Source organism: Oxyura jamaicensis, chromosome 13, assembly GCF_011077185.1.
Source record: "Oxyura jamaicensis isolate SHBP4307 breed ruddy duck chromosome 13, BPBGC_Ojam_1.0, whole genome shotgun sequence".
Taxonomy (NCBI): Eukaryota; Metazoa; Chordata; class Aves; order Anseriformes; family Anatidae; genus Oxyura; species Oxyura jamaicensis.
Window position 1 is genome coordinate 9,025,558 of NC_048905.1, and position 19,314 is coordinate 9,044,871.

Consider the following 19,314-nt stretch of genomic DNA (forward strand, 5'->3'; position numbering starts at 1 on the left):
GACATCACTTTGGAGGTGCTGGAAGACACTTGCAAGGTTCCAGCAGAGCTGACAATTCAGGAAGAAGACGATGAATCAGTGCGAGTTTGCAGCAGGATTATTCCCGTAAGTTGTGCAGATATTTGGGAAAATGGACACTGTAGATGCTGGGATGGAGCGCTGCTTGTGGAAAGGACCTGAAGGTACCCTAGCATCTACTTTGGCTGCTCTGGAGCTCAGCAAGCGTGTTAACCAAGGAAATTAATTTTTATTGATATGTATTCCGTCCACTATTGTTTTACCCACACTTAGGTTAAGGAACTTCCTCAGGAGCCTGACAAAGTAAAAGCTATTTTCCAAAAAGAAAATCTAATTCTTGCTCACACCGGGATAACCAAGGGAGGAGACCCCATGGGCTGCAAGGCGCCTGTGCCATCCAGCCACTACCTCTTAGCTCCCCAGATCCAGCCTCAGCTCCCCACTCTCCTGTCCTCCCAGAGAGCAGAGGGCAAAACAAGCAAGCAGCAGCCTGCGTCTCCGGAGGGCTCTGCTCTCCCACGCGGCATTTCCACGGGGAAGCCGTGCCGGGCTGGTGAAGAGCAGCGCGCCTGGCCTGCCCTCAGCTGCTGTACACTTCATCTTCCCCAAGGAAACGGAGAATTTTCCTAATTAAGCATTAAAGTGATTCAATTATGAGGAATGCTCTCTTGTTGAGTTAAACTCCATCTCAGACAAGAGTGCAGCAAGGCTGTGGACAATTCTGGAGAGGTTTTGCTGACTGGTAGATCAGGAAGTATCGCGGCTCAGAAATGGGATTTTTTTTCCCTTAAGAAAAGTGCTGAATCGCAGCCTCTGCAAGTATAGAAGACAATGGAAAAAAACAAGAGAAAACGAGACAAACAGGAAAAAAAAGACACAGGCAGCTTCTTGAGCAGAAGCATACCAAGTATTTTGGGCTGTCGGCTGCCCCAGCACCTCCCAATCTGCCATGGACAGAAGGAGGCTGGGATTTGTGCAATTAAACAGGACAGCTTTTGCCAATGCAGTCCTCACCCCCAGTCTCAAAACCCTTGATGAAACTTGCTAATTGGCACGTCAAACTGCTCTGACTGACAGCTCTCAAGTCAGCATAGCCCCATGTCAGCTCTGCGAGGCAGCTAAGTGAAAAGCGTCCCACATCCCCTGAAAGGCGTCATTATTTTTGTCTCAAAAACAAACAGCTCCCTTCTTCTCCACGGCGGCAGCAGCCCTGGGTGCTTCAAACTTCAATTTGTAATGTCCAGTACGGACTATGTTTTGGGAGGGGAAAAAAAATTAATCGCAGACACTGTCTAGACAAACGTAGCCACCTTCCAGGCCCCCCCTTCCCTCCCATCTACTCCATTTGCCTTCATGCTCTCCAGCTGGCCTGTCCAACATCCCCTCCTCGTCTGCTGCTCTGCATTAATGATGTCCCCATTTGTCAAGGGCTGGGGGGACTCCTTCCAAGCCAGCACACCGCGCGCTTGCAGGGACAGCTGCAGAGCAGCGAGCCAGCAGTGGGACTGCAGCTCACGGAGCTGTGCCTGAGCTAGCTTTGCACTGACTGGAGATGGTACTGATACCAGCAGAGCTGTGGCAGGTTGGAGCTCAGTCCAAAATCTGGCCAAGAAGCTGAAAAATGCTTTTGCAGGCAGCGTGCCATGAGCTGCCTGCTACTGCTGCTATACCGCCAGCAGCACCGCTGCACACTGCGGTACGGACAAGCCCCCACAAGACACATCTCTGCCCCAGTGTCAGATCCAGGCTCTGCAGAATACAATTTAATCAACTGAGCCGCAGAGAGCATCTTCGTAAAGAGGCTGAAGGCTGGGTGAGAGCAGAGGGTGACAATGAGCATCAAGGGCATGCCCTAAGAGGAGGCAGGTCGGTGCTGAGAAGCAGGGCTGGACACAAAGCTGCTTCCACGAGAGCAGCCAGCCGAAGGGCTGGGCAGCATCTCCTGTCTGCTGGGAGGTGATGGCTGCTGCAGCAGCAGGTTGCATCCATCAGAAGGGCTTTGTGAACCTCCAGTGATCTAGAAGGACATACAGACACACTTCTCCATGCCAGCTGCCCCTGGAACAACTTGGCCTTCGCGGTCAGCTCCAGCCAGGAGCTGGCACCACGACAGATGCTCTTCTCCAGCTCTTCCTCCACCATCCCAGTGAAGCTCACACCCTGGGACACCAGCACTGACCGAGCAGAGCACGGAGAGCTGTGCAACAAGCCGATGGCTGGAGGTGACCTTCCACAACCCAGCCAATTTGTGCCCTACTTAGATTAATCCCTGGAAATCCTGGACCGTAACCTCAGGACCTGCCGGCAGCACACTCTGCTAAAATTAAACCAAACCTTTTCCAGGGAGGTTTTCAGACCTCGGGCGCGTGTTTTTCTCTTCAGAAGCTTTGCAATTTAACTGTTTCCAGCCCAGAAAGGCAAGCTGTGGATGGACAGGCATGGACTGGCCCTGTGGCACTGTTGATACCAGCCGGTTGAACCCTATGAGATGAAGGCCCCAGCAGTGCCACCTGCAAGCAGATGTGATGACCCCCACCTTCACAAAGCACCTCCTGTACCCCAACTGGAAGCGTGACGACATGTTTAAGGATTCTTATCCTGAAATACAATTACCATTGAACAAGTTAATGACAGGAGAGACTGAGGCTGTCACCTGGCAATAAGCAGTGATTATTTCAGATACATTATCTCATCCACTTCCCTTTCTGTCCACCTCCAACCTCTCTGCTAGCTGCTCCCAATTAGGGTTTTTGCGTCCCTTCAGCCAGGACTGAGACCATTTTCCTGCCCAGCTGGAGAAAATCCGCTGACCCTCAGGACCTGCCCGCCCCCACCGGGCAGCAGATGCCATGTTCTCGGGAAGGAAGGTACATCCTCAAAGGGACAAGCTGCATCAAACCGACAGTCAGACAAGCCACAATTTGGCCCAGGTTCAGCTGACCTCAATTCTGCCTGAACTCCCAGCCTCGCGTGGTCCGTGGGAAGACCCACAGCTTTCAGCAGCACCTGCCAATAGGAAGCATCAGATGGAGACAAAGGTGGAAATTAGGCCATCTGAATCTGGGCCAGCGCTCCCCGGTCCTGAGATCCCATCCCCTGCTGCAGTCCTGTCCCTGCTGCTGGGACAGTCCTGTCCCTGCTGCTGGGACGGGAGGCCACCAGCCCGGCCACTTGCCGCCAGTGCCTCCCCTGCGTGCAGGCAGCACATCCACCTCCTCTCCCTACACATCACAGGAGCCAGGCCAGTTCCACACCTGGGGCTCCAGCTGAACAACAGAGGCTACAATTCACAAGCAAACCATTTCCCCATTGATGACTCAACCGTTTCAAGCAGCGCACGCTACTTTTCCTACCACTTTGCCACTTTTCAATCATTTGCAGTAAAGCAAATCAATCATTTACGTGACTTACTATTTGGTTCAACCTACACAAAGCTAAAAAAGACAAGGGCTCTCCTTGAACGGGGACAGTGCATTACTCGAGTGAGGCTGACAAGAACAGGCTCTCTTTGGCTCATCTCCTGCCACTCACTGACAGCGATTTAGAAATGGCTGTTTGACAGTAATTTCCTCTTTCCATTCTTATGCTGCCTGACTGCAAAACTACCAGTGCAGAAACCAAACCATTAAAAAAAAAAAAAAAAGACAATCAAACATTTGAGTGAGGTGCCTCTCATTTTGCCATCTGATATTTTGAGTGATTTTTGACTAAAAGCAGTGAAGACCACAGACTCTGAGGCATGCTTGCCTTGAGCATCTTCCCCCTCTTCCCAAGGATGCTGTGACTTGTAAACACGCTGCATGGCCACGACCTGCCTCCGGCTCCTTCTGGTACCCGCAGCACCAGGACGCTGCATGGATGGGGATGCACAGCCTGTTTTGGGCACTTCTTGGGCCAGCTACCTACCTACTCAGATCACACTGTCCCGGTCGCGGTTACACACACGGGGCTGATTTTTGAAGCCTGACACGTATTCTGCAGATGCACTTCCTTGCTACAAAGTCCTTCTGGTGCTCTGCTGTTCTCGAGCTCTCACCCCTTGCAATCCTTTACCCAGGCACCAAGCCACCCTGCTGCTGAGCTGCCAGAGGATTTACTTATACACGTCTTCTCCCTGGAACAGCCCCAATACCCATGTCATTCACGATCATACTCAAATTCCACATCAGGCAGCTTTCCTCATCTGCCTGGAAATATTATTTTAGCCGGCTGCCACAAAGAGACAGATTGGTATCCATTTTAGATCAAGCTATTTAAAATACCCTGGTCTCCTTTTTAAATCTTTCTTTCCTGTCTGACTAACTGCAGGCAACACGTACACCCTCAAGATGCCTGAACTTTTGGTGCAGAACACGGGTATAAAACCCACTTCCTCTCCTGACTGCACTTCCAAAAATGAAGGGCTGTGCATAACCACTTAGCCCTTGAGCTGCAGTGCATGCACAGGGAGAAGAATCTAAACAGGGGACAGAAATGGCTAAGATGACCAGAAAGACCGTAACACAGTGGGAGAGTAAAGCCTGCAAGAGGCCAGCAGGCTATCGGCCACGCTGCCAAAGGAGGGCATGCACTGTTCGAATGCAGATGAGGTGAAGTGTGAGCAGAACCTGAGAAGCTGGTCTGGCACAGTTGAGAGATGTGAGCAAGAAATCTCTCCCTTGTATGCCAGAAGTCCTCTTCATCTCTGTGTAGCCCAACATGTGCTCAGTTACTTACAGATACTCATGTAACACGTGCTCCTCACTGTAAGCAGAGCCCTTCCACAACATGACCAGGACACAAGAGCCCTTAGCACATCTTTTATGATGCACCTTGGGCTGAAAACCCCTTCTTGTCTCCCTACATCCCACACCAAGAAGCTTCACCAGACAGCCCTCTACCTGTAACTGCAGAGGCTGTTAGATTAAACCTCGCCCTCTTCAAAAACCCACCCACTGCATTTCCCCTTGGAGACTTGCGTGTCTGCAAATGCGCCGAGTGGCTGCGGTGCCACCTCCTTGGGGCTGCCCCGGGGGGAACACCACAGCCCCACCGGGCCGCTGGCATCGCCGTACCTGCACAGTGCAGGGGCACGAGGGCGAGGACGGGGACCCTCCTGCTGGCCGTCACGTCTCGTCTCCTCCCTGCTGCCACGGGATTTCCTGGAGGACCGGAGAGAATTGATGGGGACGAGATGAGTAACCACGGTGAAGAGAAAGTGCTCTTACCACACACACACAGGAGGATGGAAGGAGCAGGGGATGCTTTCGTCAAAGCTAGATAGTGAGGCTAAAGAGATTTCACATTCAGTCTTTTCCTTTTCCCTTCTCAGTGAAAATATCCTGGTTCAATTCTGACATTCTCCTCTCCAGAGTAAAGAGAGGAAGGAGTGCAACCATCCCAGCTTCTCTTCTGGAAAGGCAAGCAGGGAAGAAAAGCTCTGAACAACACACCTTTACACACCTTTCCAGGCTTCCTTCACACTCTGCAAAGCAGGGCACCGGGGTCAGTGCCTCTTCTCTTTCCCATCACGTTCGACATGAAGCTCGCTGGAGGGTTCAGCCCCAGCTCTTGCGTTAGCTGTGGAAAACACAGCTGATTTATGGGAGCGTAGCATTGCTTCTGGGCCAAACAGCCAGAGCCTCGGCACGGAAATGCCTCGTAAAGCATTAGCCCGGCTTGCTTTTCTGCCGGCCTTCTGTTTACACGGGCAGGAGGCTCTTCCTCTGCGCTCTGCTGTGCTTGGCAGCATCTTGGGAATGCTAAGGCAGGCAAACTGCCTTTAAGGCATGGGAAATCAGCTGAAAACATAAATAGCTTGTGCGTCTTCACCCGCTGCTCACGCGGAGCTTCATGGCACAAACAAAGCGAGGGGAGGCACGGCACATCGCCAGCTCCTCCGCAGCACCCAGGTGAAAGCTGGCAGCCCACTGCCTAAACACCCAGGGGTGTCTGTGCGTCTGCACTGCTTCCAGAGCCACCCACTGTCCTCAGCTCCAGGCGTGAGGGCGAGGCCATTTATTTTGCCTGGACACCTTGAGTACCAGATGACTGCCCGTGTCTTCCTCCTCGCAGACAGCTCTTTATCACCTTGTACTCACACAGCCGTGGTATTTCACGTGTCTCCTGTGCCGTCTTCTCAGGCCCGTTGAGCCAAGGAGACCTCACAGTAGACTGCGAGCCAAGGATTTACCAAAGGACGATTTATCTGCAGTGAGAGCCTCTAACCTTAAGTGACTACCCTGAGCTTCAGGCTGAGAGGGACCCGGGGATTTCCCAAGAGTGATGGTTAGGAAGAGGTGGCAGATGAAGAGAAGACGGACTGCAGGTAAAGGCCAGATGCCGCAGAAGCAGAGCCATGGCAGGGCAGAAGCAAAACACTTCCTCAAATTGTCTTTAAAACAAAACAAAACAAAAAAAAAAAACACTTCTGCATCTTTTCCTGGTGCTATCCACAGCCCCTTGCAACCAGGCCATATTTCTCAATCCCTTGCCTGGCATTGAATATCGCTCCTTCAGTTCCTTGCAGCTCTTTCATCAAAACATTCCTCACAAACCTCCTTTTCCCACTCAGAAGGCACCATGAAAACACGGGGGAAAGCAGTGAAACCAAATCTAAACAAAAAACAGGGCAATGCAGGCTGAACTTGGGATCACTGACACTTCGCTATTAGTCTTTGCAGCCTCCACCCTGTCTGAAAGTTTCCATTTAAGCTGCAAACTCTTTGGGGCAACAACCTCCTCTTTACTCTGCCCATGACGCATATATTGGGAAGTGGTTAAAATCTAAAGTGGACAAGAACAGAGGCTTCTTGGAGTACACGAGAGCCCAACATCTCCTCATCTCGTAATCCACAGGCAAGTTGGGCAATGGTTGCATGTGAAACGCCGAGAGTAAGATCTTGAGCCGAGCAACCAGCTAACTCGGGGCATGGCAGCTCACACTCACCATCTGGAGCAAATCATAACAGTTTGGGGCTGGAAAGTGCCAACTGGCACAAGCTCAGACCCGGCCCTGAAAGCCACGAGCACTGCTCTGTCGGTGAAGACCAGGAGATGGGGGAACTCCCTTGGGCTGAGCCGGACGCACTTGGCAAACGGAGCTGCTGCAACAAGGAGCCGGTGGGGCTGTCCGTGTGCTCGGCTCCATAAGAAATTCTCACAACCCTCCCTGGGACAAGCAGTCCCAGTGTCACGTCTGTGACAGGCTCACGAGGCAAAAGAAGCAGGATTTGGGCACACAGCACGGGCTGTCTGCAGCAGAGAGGGTGCAGCCAAGGTTTGAGGCAGCGAAGGACAAGGGATATCACACTGACACGGGGATCTGCATACCTCCGTGTGCCCCTTCTCAGCCTCAGGGCGGATTCCCAGCTATCCCAGTAACCGCAGCATCTCCAAGGTGGCAGCACTGGGAGACTCTGCCCGGGGAAGGGAAGGGACCTTTCCATCCCAGCCCGATGCTGAGATCCCAGGGCTGTCGCCACCGGGGATCTGGCATTAAACAAGATAGCGTGCGAGGCTTCTGTGGCTGCAGCCAAGCATGAAGACCCCTGAAGGCACATGCATGCTCTTTGTAGGGTGCTTAATGTGTAGGGCTCGTTTGTGGAAGGTCAGCTATGTAACAGCAAATTAAGGCGGCTGAAGAGAGCGCCTAAAAGTTTTGCTGCTCTCAGCAAAAGCTCATCTAATAGGCACAGCTCTGCTTTTCACTAACGAGCATCCTTCCCAACCCACACGTGGCCAGCACTAAACCCCAGCGATTCCATCAGCCTGCCCTAGCACCCGCAGGCCCATGAGCTCTCCCCAGAAGCTCCACAAAGCCCTCTCAGACCAGCCTTCTGTTAGCAAATTCATCATTTTCTGTTCCCGGAGCAGCTTCATTTTTAGGTGCCACTCAAATTTGTGCAGCGTTTGCAGTGTAAATATCACATACGTCTCTCTCTCTGCCACCACAGCCTCCCTCTTCTCTCCCTGAGCAAACGGAGCCCTGGCCCCGCTGATGCGCAGCAGCTTTGGCCACCTCACTCCTCTCCCTCCATCTCCTCTTGGGTTCCCTCTGACACAGCACAGCAGCCACCCACCCATCCTTTCACCCACGGTCCCGTAGCAGCCCTCGGTTCTGATCCGTGCTGTTCTCTGCCATCACTTTTCCCCTATCCCTTTTCCCTGGCACTTGGACCAAGCACCGCAGCGCTGACTTGTACCATTTTTTGGTTTATTCCTTCCTAGGAGGGCTGGCAGTCATGTCGCACTGACCCGCACCACGCAGCTATTTCTGTCGGGCAGCAGCATGCTCTCCAGGAAACAGACGCTATTTTCCCTTGTGATCTCAGAATTGATGGGAGCTCAGGTTCTTCCTGGGCGATATCAACTTTATGAGCTATTTACACAACCTCCTGGCTGTGTTAGCTGGAAAATACACAGAAGAGAGAAAATCAAATATTTAAGTAGCCAAAAAAGCCTCCAGCCCACAGTAAAGCTGCTTTTCCCACCGCAGAGCCATGCTGGCTCTGGCCCGTGCACCTCAAAGGGTGACCAGGGACCGGCAAGTGCAGCGTGGACCCATTCCAGATCTCGACATGACAAATGATGCCCTCAACGTGGGGGCCAGAAGACAATGGTGAACTTGTGACACGCTGGATCCTAACCAACTTTGATAGGACAATAGAAAAATTCATAAATAGAAAACGCAGAATTGCTGGAAAAAGCAATTTGTGAGAAAATGTCAGAGGATCCTGAGTGATTTGACCCAAAAGAGAGGAAACTGGTATTGAGAGAAGCTTAATAAAGACCTGGCTGAAGAAGATTACCCTGGTCTTTTGATACACCTCCAACCTCAGCTGAGGCTAGAAAAGCCAAAGCCCATTGCCTTTTGTGATATTCAGAAGCAAGAAAACTGCTCCAAAATCTCATTTTAAAGAAAAACAAAACATAACCATCCTTATTCCCTTGTCAACTCTTACACAGGCTCTTAGCTTCCCCAGAGGAGCTACAAGCTTGGTGCCACTGCTTATGTTACTTTGCCTACAAAGCCAAGATCACAAAAAGCAGATTTGAATCTATCAAGTGGATTTGGACCTACTCAAGAGAAAAAATAAAATATAGGAACTTCTGTAAAACTCCAAACCCAAATACATCCCCCACACAGAATATTTTCAACATTTGACTTCTGGTGCTCAGAGAAAAATCTCATGCCCGGTTAACATTGGGCTGTTCCCAGGTAGAGCAAAGCACAAAACTTCATGGGAAAAAAAAAAAAAAAGGTTATAAATTTACCCTGCACATTAGGTTAAATTTGTCCTACTCTTCAGGTTCAATTTAACAGCCAGGAAAATCTCAAACCCCCCAAACCAAATGCATTAAAGTATTTATCCCTGCCATGGCAACAAAGGAAAAGCTGTGAAACACCTCCAGTCTGAGGCACAGCCACCAGCTGAAGCCAAGCACCAGGCTGGGATGAGCTCAGACATTTTGAGTAAGGGAAATACGGCGCTGCGCGTGGCACAGCGAGGTGGTCCGGAGCTGGGGAGTTAAATACACGCTGCAGTGCACCTTGTGTTCACCTCTACGTTCAATCACAAGCCAATAACTCTTGATCTATGGCCTTGTATTCAATTTGCTCAGTTAATTTCATAGCTTAAAAGGCTATTGAATACCTTGGGGAAAGCAAACTACACAGACAAAGATAATCTCGTCAGATCCTCTGCGCGCTGGCTGCAGCAGAAGCGTTCATGCAGCCAGTCCAGCTAGTCCCAGTGCAAAGCGAGCTCACGGCGGGGTAACCAAACCAAATGGCCCTGTCATATGAAACCAGACCTCAAAACCTTTGCTGTTTGTTCACATCCACCTCATCCTTTTGCTGAGCATCATCCTCCTAGAGGGAGCTCCAAAATACAGGGACAGAGCTATAAGATCTGACACTGACTTGTGTGCGCCTCGGGCACCGTGCGCCACCAAGCTGAGACACCCACAAGCTGCTCGGGCTGCGCAGGCTCCTGCACCCGTCCACATGTGCCCTCGTGTCCCCTCCTGCACCCGTCCTGATGTGCCCTCGTGTCCCCTCCAGCACCCACCCAGAAGCCTGGCACGGATGTGCCTGTGTCCCCCGCAGCCCAGACCCAGCCAGGGAGCGATGCAGGACTCTGGGCCAGCACCAGCCTGAGCCAGGCACCCACACCGTAGCAAACCCAGACCTTCCCCACGGCCATCCACAGCCTCTTGAGCAGCAAGAAACCAACCCCAGCTCTCACGAGTCCATGCGAGGGCTTTACCTAGCCACCGCTCCTCGGGAAATGCTGGGCATATTTCCCAACTAAATAAACTTGAACCCTTTGCACAAGGGAAAGAAAAAGAGGCAGCTCCCACTGGACTTGGGGTGAATTCTTGGCAGGGGTTGTATTTCTCATCGCCAGTGCAGCCACGACTCGTGTTTCCTTTAGTGAGTTATCTTTGCAGCCAGGAAGTGGGTCTTTCCATCTGGACAGTGTCAGGCTCTTGGCTGATTCTGCCTAAATGTTAACAAATCCCTGCTGCTGCCTTTATTTCCCCTCCTCGGGGATACTTGGAATTTTTATTTTTCTTCGTAACCACCGAAGAATACATATTTCACAGAGTCCTGTGATCTTCTGGAAGGACCAACAGGGAACACAAATCACACTGGGTCTCGAGGTTATCTGCTTAGCCTAAAAAAAGGCACAGCACAAAACACAAAGCCAGAGGTTGCACAAGAGATTTGCAAGGCCTTAGGGGATGAAAGACTCATTTACCAAATGGATTTCACGGAGAAATCCCACAGGAGAAAACAGCTCTAACTAGACGGAAATGTATTTGCACAAACGATGTGAAGGTCTCGCTATGAATGGCTATTTACACGGGGTGCGAGAAGGGAGATGAGGAGAGGCTTAGTGGCAAAAGTAAGTCTCATGGCTGAGCTGTCGTGGGAGAGTGAAAAACTTGCTATCCCGACAGCAACACGGGCAGAGGCTTCACCCCTCTTCTCAGCACGGGGAGGGACCCAGGGCAGCGGGATGGAAAAGCACCCAGTGCTGCGCTCGCCCTGGCAGCGTGGCCGCGGCTCCCCGGGGGCTGGCAGCGGGAGCAGCTGGGCTCACAAGCTGCAGGCGATGCCACTAAGGAGGGATGTGCGAACTGCCTTCGCTGCCAGCCTCAGCGCGGCTCCTTTGGAGCAAGGGACCGAGCGCTCACACCCACACCCCGCTCTGCTGCGATTTCTTTGCCGCCCGGCAGGACCGGAGGTGCTAAATCAGGAGGTCGCACAAAGGCAGAGGAGCCAAACTTCTTCGAGTTGAGAAAAATCACTCTGGTGCTACTCACATCAGGTCCTAGCCTTTGCCATGAGCGTCTGCAAGAAGCTTTCGTCTCCCCCACAGTAGCTGTCAGTTAGCCGAATGATTCTCATCAGCCTCCTCTTGATTCTTCCAGCCTGAAGAGCGAGGTGCAGCGGTGGAAGAAGACAGCCTGCACCCCTCCTGCGCCACGCAGAGGGTGACCTCCAAAGGGGCAGGTTCAACAGCATCTCAAGAACCCTCATGGCATTGAGGCGCCCAAAGACCACGAGGTCCCTTTTCCTTCAATCTTTCCTGCTCTGTCCTCGTACTTTAGGGCTGTGCAAACCAGGAACGCTTTGCTCTGGCTCCTGCAGACAGGGCCAGGGAGAGAATCAGCTCCTAAGAATTCTCATTTCAGAGTGACCCAATCATTTTCCCATTATTTTCTCCTGCTTGCTGGACTGAAAAAACATGAACCATTAATCTGGCCCAGATGCAGAGATTCATTTGTCCCCAGTCAAAACACTCAGGGAACTTTGGCGAAGGCAAGCAAAGTACCAGACTCACAGACCAGCTGGAGAAGCTCCTCTTTCATCTCCCAGCCCAGTGGCTAGACAGCTCACCTGAGGAATGGTCCCATACACACCGACATTTTGTACCAGCTGGAACTCTTCATGGGATCTTTCATGGGATCCGCTCCCATGGGATCCTCGTCAAAGTCCCTTTTACTCTTGGGACAAAGGAAAATCCTTTGGGCAAAAAAAATAAATTGTTCGAATGCATTGTCCTCCATGTCATGGGAACGTCCTCAGGCCTCTGGATGAGAGGGGAACATCACTCAGTCCAACGCTTGGTTTCTTTTGGTTTTAGTCCAGCTGTCCCAAACAAAAACATTTTAGAAATGTCAAGAAATGTCCATTGTCAGAGCCGATCTGTGAAAAGTTTAGTCATACTCAAAGCACTTTTTTTTCCAGTGAAAAATGACTCAACAGGGGCAAAATATCTATTTTTAAGTCAAGTTCATCTTCTCCACAAGAAATATTCAGTTCCAAACAGGACCTAAGAGGGCAGGTAGTTGCTATGCAACTCCTGACAGAGGATGGCAAGTCAGAAGGGCATTTTCACTGAGTTAAGATCTTTATAAAAAGTCTAACCAATCCCATAAAGTGTTATTTTCACTCTTTCATGTTCTCTTCAATAATTATATAAATCTGGCAAATGAACCCAAATAACGAAAGGAGAATGTTTCTTGCAGCAGATGAGCCAGGATGTTTAACGAGGGAAATTCTGTCTTCATGGAGAAATATCTGTATTTTCACAAGATAAGAACTGAGCCTTTCTAAAGGAAAAAACACCGAGCAGCCAAGAGGACTTCTTGCCAAGTTAGAGCCCTTTCAAACCTGCACAGGGCAGTCAGCACCGCTCACTCCATCAGCAGCCTCGTGGATGCCTAACCCTAAAATCACATCCATCCTGCACTCACGTTGCTGAGGGAACTGTGGGTCACCTCTGAGTGGCAGCTGGGCAGCTCAGCCAGCCTTAACATCAAGGAACATAAAATACCCAACAAACCAGGCTCTTGTTCATATTGTGCTTTTACACTTTAATGGGCTTGGGTAAATAAAATAGCTGCTATCTGCCCTGGAGGGAGGATCACTGCCAGTTGTAAAGCAATTCTTCTGCTTGCCGAGAGCACCGCAAGCTTTTTGCATACACCGTGAGTCATGTCCATGACTGGTAGGGGGGTCGGGAAGTTTGCACTGCCCAGGCCTGCCGGTAGCTTCCCGGCTTCATGGGACCCAGGTTTGCAGAGCCTCGGGGTGAGGCTGGAGTGGGGCGCTGCGTGCTGCACCTCCACCTGGCAGAGCCTTGGGGAGCACGGAAACACCGGAGCACAGAGAGCTGCTGATGAAAACCAGAGGTAACTCCACAGGATTTGGGGAAGAGATGAGGAATGTGTTTAAAAAAAAAAAAAAAAAAGCCAAGCATGGGTGGTGAGATAGCAGTGAGGAGCAGCTCTCCAAGGGCTGAGGATCAGACGTGGGCACGGGAGAATTCCCCAGATTTCCTCCAACCCCACGGACAACACTTACGGACCCATCCTGCACAAGCTCTGATAGCAGGGCACGGGGCAGTGGAAATGGGACCACTGAAGATTTGCAGCAAGTGGGAGACTCATCTCCTTCCAGACCCTGCTCTGAACCTCAGCTGCCATGTATCTAGGTCAAGTTTTGTCAGAGCAAAATTCTTTTAACTCAGGGTCAAAACTATATTTATTCATTCCTGGGCATTTCTGGAGTATCTCTATGCCAAGTCCAAGCTCTTAACTTGAATTGCCTTTCTTATTGCCATCCATGAATCAAGGATATCTATTCTCTGTCATTTCAGCAGGCAGGCACAATGTGGCAGCTGCAGACATGACAGTTACTAGAAGGAATTCAGACTGATTTTGGGACAGGCTGACCCAGATTATTCATATCCTGAAGCAACATAACCCCCCTCAGGAAACACTGTCGGGGAAGGAGCAAATAGTGCTAGCTACAGCATTTTAGCTCTACGAGAAGCATACCCACACCGATCCTAACGAATAAATCAACCACTGATGGGCACTGAGAGAGCTGCTAGCGCGATTCAGAATGGCTCAAAATATCCAGGAACTTTTGGTGCCGTCACTTCAAGAAATGCTGCAATGGTACCACTTCTGCAGGTAGCAGGCAGAGGCTCTGAGCCAGGTCAGAGAAGAGGAACTGCTCATCTGATGCTCAACACAGCTCCAACACAGGCTGTGCTGGGAAAGGAGAGGAGAGATGAGTAGGGACCAGCCAACAACATCGACTCGTGCACTATTCCTATTAATCCATCACGATGGGGCAGGTCAAAGGGCTGGCCAGGTCCCACCCCAGCCAGTTGTTGTTCCCTGGCTCTGAACAATGCAAGCCGTTTGCCAGCTTCCTTCCCCGGCACAAAGAAAGGCAAGAAGGTCCCCGCGAGAGTCCCCTGGCACCAGCCGCGCTGTCTGGCCAGCTGCAGGACACCTCACCGCCGCACCGTACAACTCCGTCCCTTCTCCGGTGTTTTCCCCAACGCACGGACACGCGTGCTCGTGCTCGCCAAAACCAGCAGCTGTATCAAAAGTGATAACAGAACCCACGACGTAATGAAAGTGCCCGTCACAGGCAGAAATTGAGGAGACACAAGGCTGGGCTCCCAGCGCCAATCTGACGGCACAAAGGGAAAGCAGAGGGCACCTCCCAGCCTGGCCCACCTGGGATCACTGGGATTTTGCTTTATCTGGCGCTGAACAATGAGCCCAAGTGACCTCTCTTGTTGTTTGGCTGAAGGTGACTAACCTTGTGTGCCAGACGGGAGACGCCCTCCGCTCCAAAGCCTGCCATAAACAAGCGTTAGGTCCAAGAACACGCTGCCCCTGCCCACCCCCAGCTTGGAAAAACTGGTCAGGAGTGGGGAGATGGAGACGCGAGCCTTTTCTTTTGTCCGGTGTTTTCCCAGAGGTTCCCGGCAGAATGAGCAGCCCAGTCCCAGGGCAGCCCAGCATCACCACCTCTGCTGCTCCTCTGCATGGTCTCTAGGTGAAGTGTTGGTAGGGCAGGGGCTGGAGGGCACGGGAGAGTTCCCCAGTGCACAACACAAAAGCCAACCCACAGATCTGAGCATCAGCATCAGCGCTTGGGGCAGCAAAGGAAACCACCACTTACGATTAAGGCAGGTAGACTTATTTTGAAGTTTGAAATAATTTGTGCTGGGATGGAAGGTGGGAACCACAGCCACTTAGCCAGGAAACCACATCCAGCAGGGAGCGGCTGTGGGGAGAGGAGGGAGGCTCACACTGCCTTATTGCTGCTCGGCAAACCGTGCCATCCCCACGCTGATATTCCCACAGACTTCAGGATATCAGCACAGGGGAGTTGCATGGTGTTTTTTTTTTTTTTTCTTCTGCAAGGTTCTCAGAGGAGAAAGAGAGGGAAGCGAGAAGACACAGCCCAGCCTCGAATGCAGCTCTGCCGGCTGCTCCCCGATGGGTTCCCAAACCTCCCAACAGGATGCTGTTGTGCATTATCAGCAAGGCACAACTTTCCATGTACATTAATGAGAAACACTGCTGTGCTACCAATTTGTCTGGCTCGGTCTTGGCAGTATTTCGAGGTTGGAAATCCCATAGTTCACATAACCGGTCTATTCACCCCGCTGCTTAATCTGTCTTCACTTGAGGAGATGAACTCCATACATAAACACGCCGCGCTGTATATAAACAGCCCCCAGGCCCGCGGACAGCAAGAATTAAGCATCGCTCTGCATGTATACGTGCACGGTATATGCGTGTGTGTGGGAAAGGGGCGGCTATTTGCTTGTTTATTATAGTGCTCTACATTGTAAACGCAAAGTTATCCGAAGCCCAGGCTGGGCTCCAAGCTCGGAGATAAACCCTGACCAGCGAGGGGCTGCCGGGGGGAGACTCGCAGGCGACAGGATCCTCCGCTGTTTGTTGTGGTTGGCAGGTCAGAGCGAAATGGCTGCTTTCTAAAACAAAATTAGGGGGAAGACAAAAAATAAAACCCACACCATTAAAATCCAGAGATCTTTACCAATTTCTGCAGCAGGAGATTAAGAGAGGCGCACGAACTGCAGGAGGCCGCTGGTGGGGCCCCGGCTGCCTGCCCCACCGGGGAGCCCAGCTCTGCGGTGCGGAGCCCTCCGGAGAGCTCCCAGCCCCGTGCACGGGGCTCAAGCTGTTTCTTATAAAGAAATGACAACAGGGAAGATCATGTTTTCCTGCTCAGCACTTGCAGAATTTGCCAACTTAAATGAAAACAAGTCCCCGCGACTCCTTGAGGTTTTTCTCATGGTTGGTGGTTTCATTATTTTCACAGCGCTAACACTCGCTTCTCTCAAAAATGGCAGAAACCAGCAATAAAGGGGAAAAAAAATAAAAACTACTGGCAGAGGGGGGAGGGCAGGGAGGGAAATCCCATGTGCATCACAGATCAAAATCTCCTAAGTGACAATAAATGCAACTGGCTGCGAAACCCTGCCAGCCCATGGCAGAAGGCTGCCCTGGGGAGGGAGGCAGGCCTGGCAGTGCAGGGTGTGCAGACACACGAATGCTGGAGCCAAGGAGGGATCCCCAGCCCCTGAGACACGAAGTAATACAAGCAACTTGGGGCTCGAGGCCCCAGCGGCCCCCACGCCGCAGAGCTCCTGCTGCTTCCTCCCCTGCTCCTGCTCAAAGCAGACATGCTCGCAGGCAGGGGTTCCTGAGCTGCTCCCTCCCCCCAGACTCACCCACATCTCATTTTTCCCTGAATAAAGGCTGAGAAGGGAAACAAAAGGAATGAGAAACTCCAAATTTGGCAATTCTAAGTGCTCCGGATTTCAGAGGAGGAGTTAGTGCAGGCAGCATGCACCCTACGGACAGCACCTTTCCCAGAAAAACAGGCAGAAAATGCTGATGTACCCCTGGCTGCTGTTCCGGGGACAGAAAGGAATGAAACAAAATGGAAAGAAAAAAAAAAAAAAAAAAAAAAGTGGTGCCTGGCCAGGCAAGGAAAGGTTTTAAATTCGCAGCCTGCCCCACACCAGTGCATGCTGCACTTCAGGGGTCTCAGCCACCGCTGCCTGCAAGGCGATAGCAATTTGGGGAAAGAAATAAATGTTGGTAGAGACACAGCATGCATCCTGCACCCCGGCTGATCACCGAGCGCACAGCCTGAACCCTGCTCTCACAGGCTTTGGGCGTGCTGTGGGAGGCTCGCAGCAAGAAGAGTGCCTTGGACTGCTCTGAGAAACGCCGAGAGCTGGCCTCCAGGCCTGCCACTGCGTCCGTGGAGGTGCAGGCACAGGGTCTGAAACTGGGATTTTTTGGAGAAGTTTTTTTGGAGAAATCCTGCAGAACTAGTTGTGGGAATCAACCAGCACGAGGAGAGCTTGCAGAGGAGGTTGCCCAATGCGCAGCCTGAAGGGACCCCTGCAAATTACAGCTGGGCATGTGGAGATGTGGGCAAGAGTTTGTCAGCTACTTGAAGGACACACTTCTGCTGCTGATTCAGGTGCTGAGGGGAACAGCATTTTCCCTTCAGAATTTGAGCTGTCTTACAGCTTACCGTCCCAGATTTAAAAGGTATTTCTTATGCTCTTCTGCAGTCAGAAGGCTACGAAGGAGCTCCAGAAAGGACCTGCTCACCATTGTGGAACAAGTGCACGCGGTTTCCCTTGATCTAGGAACAGGGTAGTTCTTCAGCTGCTTTACGAAGCACAGTTTAATGGCCTGGTAGGCAGAGAATCTCAGAAACCGCCCGTGTCTGTCTCCTTTTGCACAGCACACGACAAGGCACTGGACCAGTCCTCATTTGTCACTTTTACAGTTGCCGTGTCTCAACACAAAACTCAGCATAAACCACGAAGGCTGGGTGCCCCAACCCACGCAGCGTGGCCCTGCTGTGTTCCCCAAGTCTACGAGTGTGCCCATCACCTGAACCCAACGGGGCTTTTCCGCAGCAGGATGCTCATCAGGAGCAAGGGGTACATGAATCACTAAAACCAACCAAGCCTGGAGAACCCAGCACATCACACAGACTGGGTGGCTTTTTTTCACCTGCACTTACTAGGACAAGATCTAAGCATCGGCAATTTCCTCGCTGGAGAAGTTGAAGAGTAGGTACCTGGGCCCAGAGGGCACCTCCTGACAAAGTAACGCGGAGTACTGCTAGGAAGCAGCTCGGCTGAAGAAGCTGGCCCCGCTCCAGGCAGCCTGAGCTGGGAGCTGGACCTTTCCACCACTTGCAGCGCAGCCAGAGCCCCGGGGGGAGAGCAGGCGGAGGCTGCCCAGCCCTCCTGCAGAAGCCAAAATCCTGTGCTCCAGCCCTGCCAGCCCAACCAGTGGGGGAAAGTGCAGCCCCAGGGGCTTCCTTGCCCTTTAGAGTGCTTTCCAAAGAAGGGTCTAGAAGCAAAGCAACTCAAATGAACAAACATCAGATTGCCAGCCCGTGTAAACCCAAGCGGCTCCGCCGAGGTCTGTCAGCCCAGCGAGGGTGATGAATTGAATTCAGATCCATCACTCAGATCCACACGTCCTATCTGGAGCATAAACAGTGACTTGTTCGGTCTGCCTAGCCCCATTCATCACAGATTTTAAAGCTCAAGAGGCATTTTTTTACCCCCCTAACACAAGGCAGCTGCTACTGGAGCAGAAGGCATCAGCTGTTTGGCAGCACAGTCCGACTGCGAATGGAGGAAGCTGCAAAAGCAAGAGAAACTACACGGGAGCTTTTCTCCCAGAAATAAAAAAGAAAAAAAAAAATCACTAAAATTTGTACAGAACACCAGGACCTCACCGCTGCCATTAGAAAAGGTGCAGGGGGTTTAAGTATACTTCTGCAGTTGTTACCCAGCTGCTGTCCACCTTTTGACACGGGTTGCACGCATTGCCAGCACACGGTCTAACGGATAACCAACCGTGCCAAGCACCCGGATGTGTTAATTACACTTTTATGGCTAATTCAGCATTCCTACCTTGGAAACTGCTGTGCTTCCCTCTCTTTGCTTCGTTCCTCAGGGACATGGTGCCATCCATGCCTGGATACCTGCAGTAGCTGCCCACCGCCGGAGTGCTGCTCCCCGGCTCTCGCACCCGCGTGCCCAGGAGGGGCTCAGCACCAGCTCCGGTGTCACCTCCGGACACCAGAGCTCCTGTTCCCGCATCCCAGCCGCCCTCGGGCAACCCAACACCTGGGGTAGGAAGGGGATCGAATCCCCGTGGGACGCCGCAGCACCTGCCCGCTGCAGGGCACGGAGGGATTCGTTACAGCCGCGCCAGGTGGCTGAGGGTTTGTAACCCAGCCAGGGCACTGGCGAGCGGATTTCTGCACGGGGGGGATCATCAATGATGCAAAAGGGGTACGTGGTTAGTGCAGCCTGACCCACCCGTGGGGTTAGAATTCTCCACCTCACTAACTCCAGCTGAAGGTCTGCCGATAGCTAATTCGGATCCCCCGAGATCCCTCCTCGGGGCTCC

At 51.9% G+C, this 19,314-nt stretch overlaps 1 protein-coding gene across 1 annotated transcript in view; it reads right to left on the reverse strand.

The window, feature by feature from the left end:
* The window catches only part of NEURL1B (neuralized E3 ubiquitin protein ligase 1B), an 85,406-nt gene extending 66,336 nt beyond the window's left edge, over positions 1 to 19,070 (reverse strand). Inside the window, exons 1-2 of the mRNA XM_035338765.1 lie at positions 18,813 to 19,070; positions 5,073 to 5,159 (exon numbers count right to left, since the gene is read on the reverse strand). Coding sequence (XP_035194656.1) covers positions 5,073 to 5,159; positions 18,813 to 18,873 — 148 coding nt within the window. The 5' untranslated portion in view covers positions 18,874 to 19,070. The remainder of the gene's footprint in view (positions 1 to 5,072; positions 5,160 to 18,812) is intronic.
* Between the last annotated feature and the right edge of the window lie 244 nt (positions 19,071 to 19,314).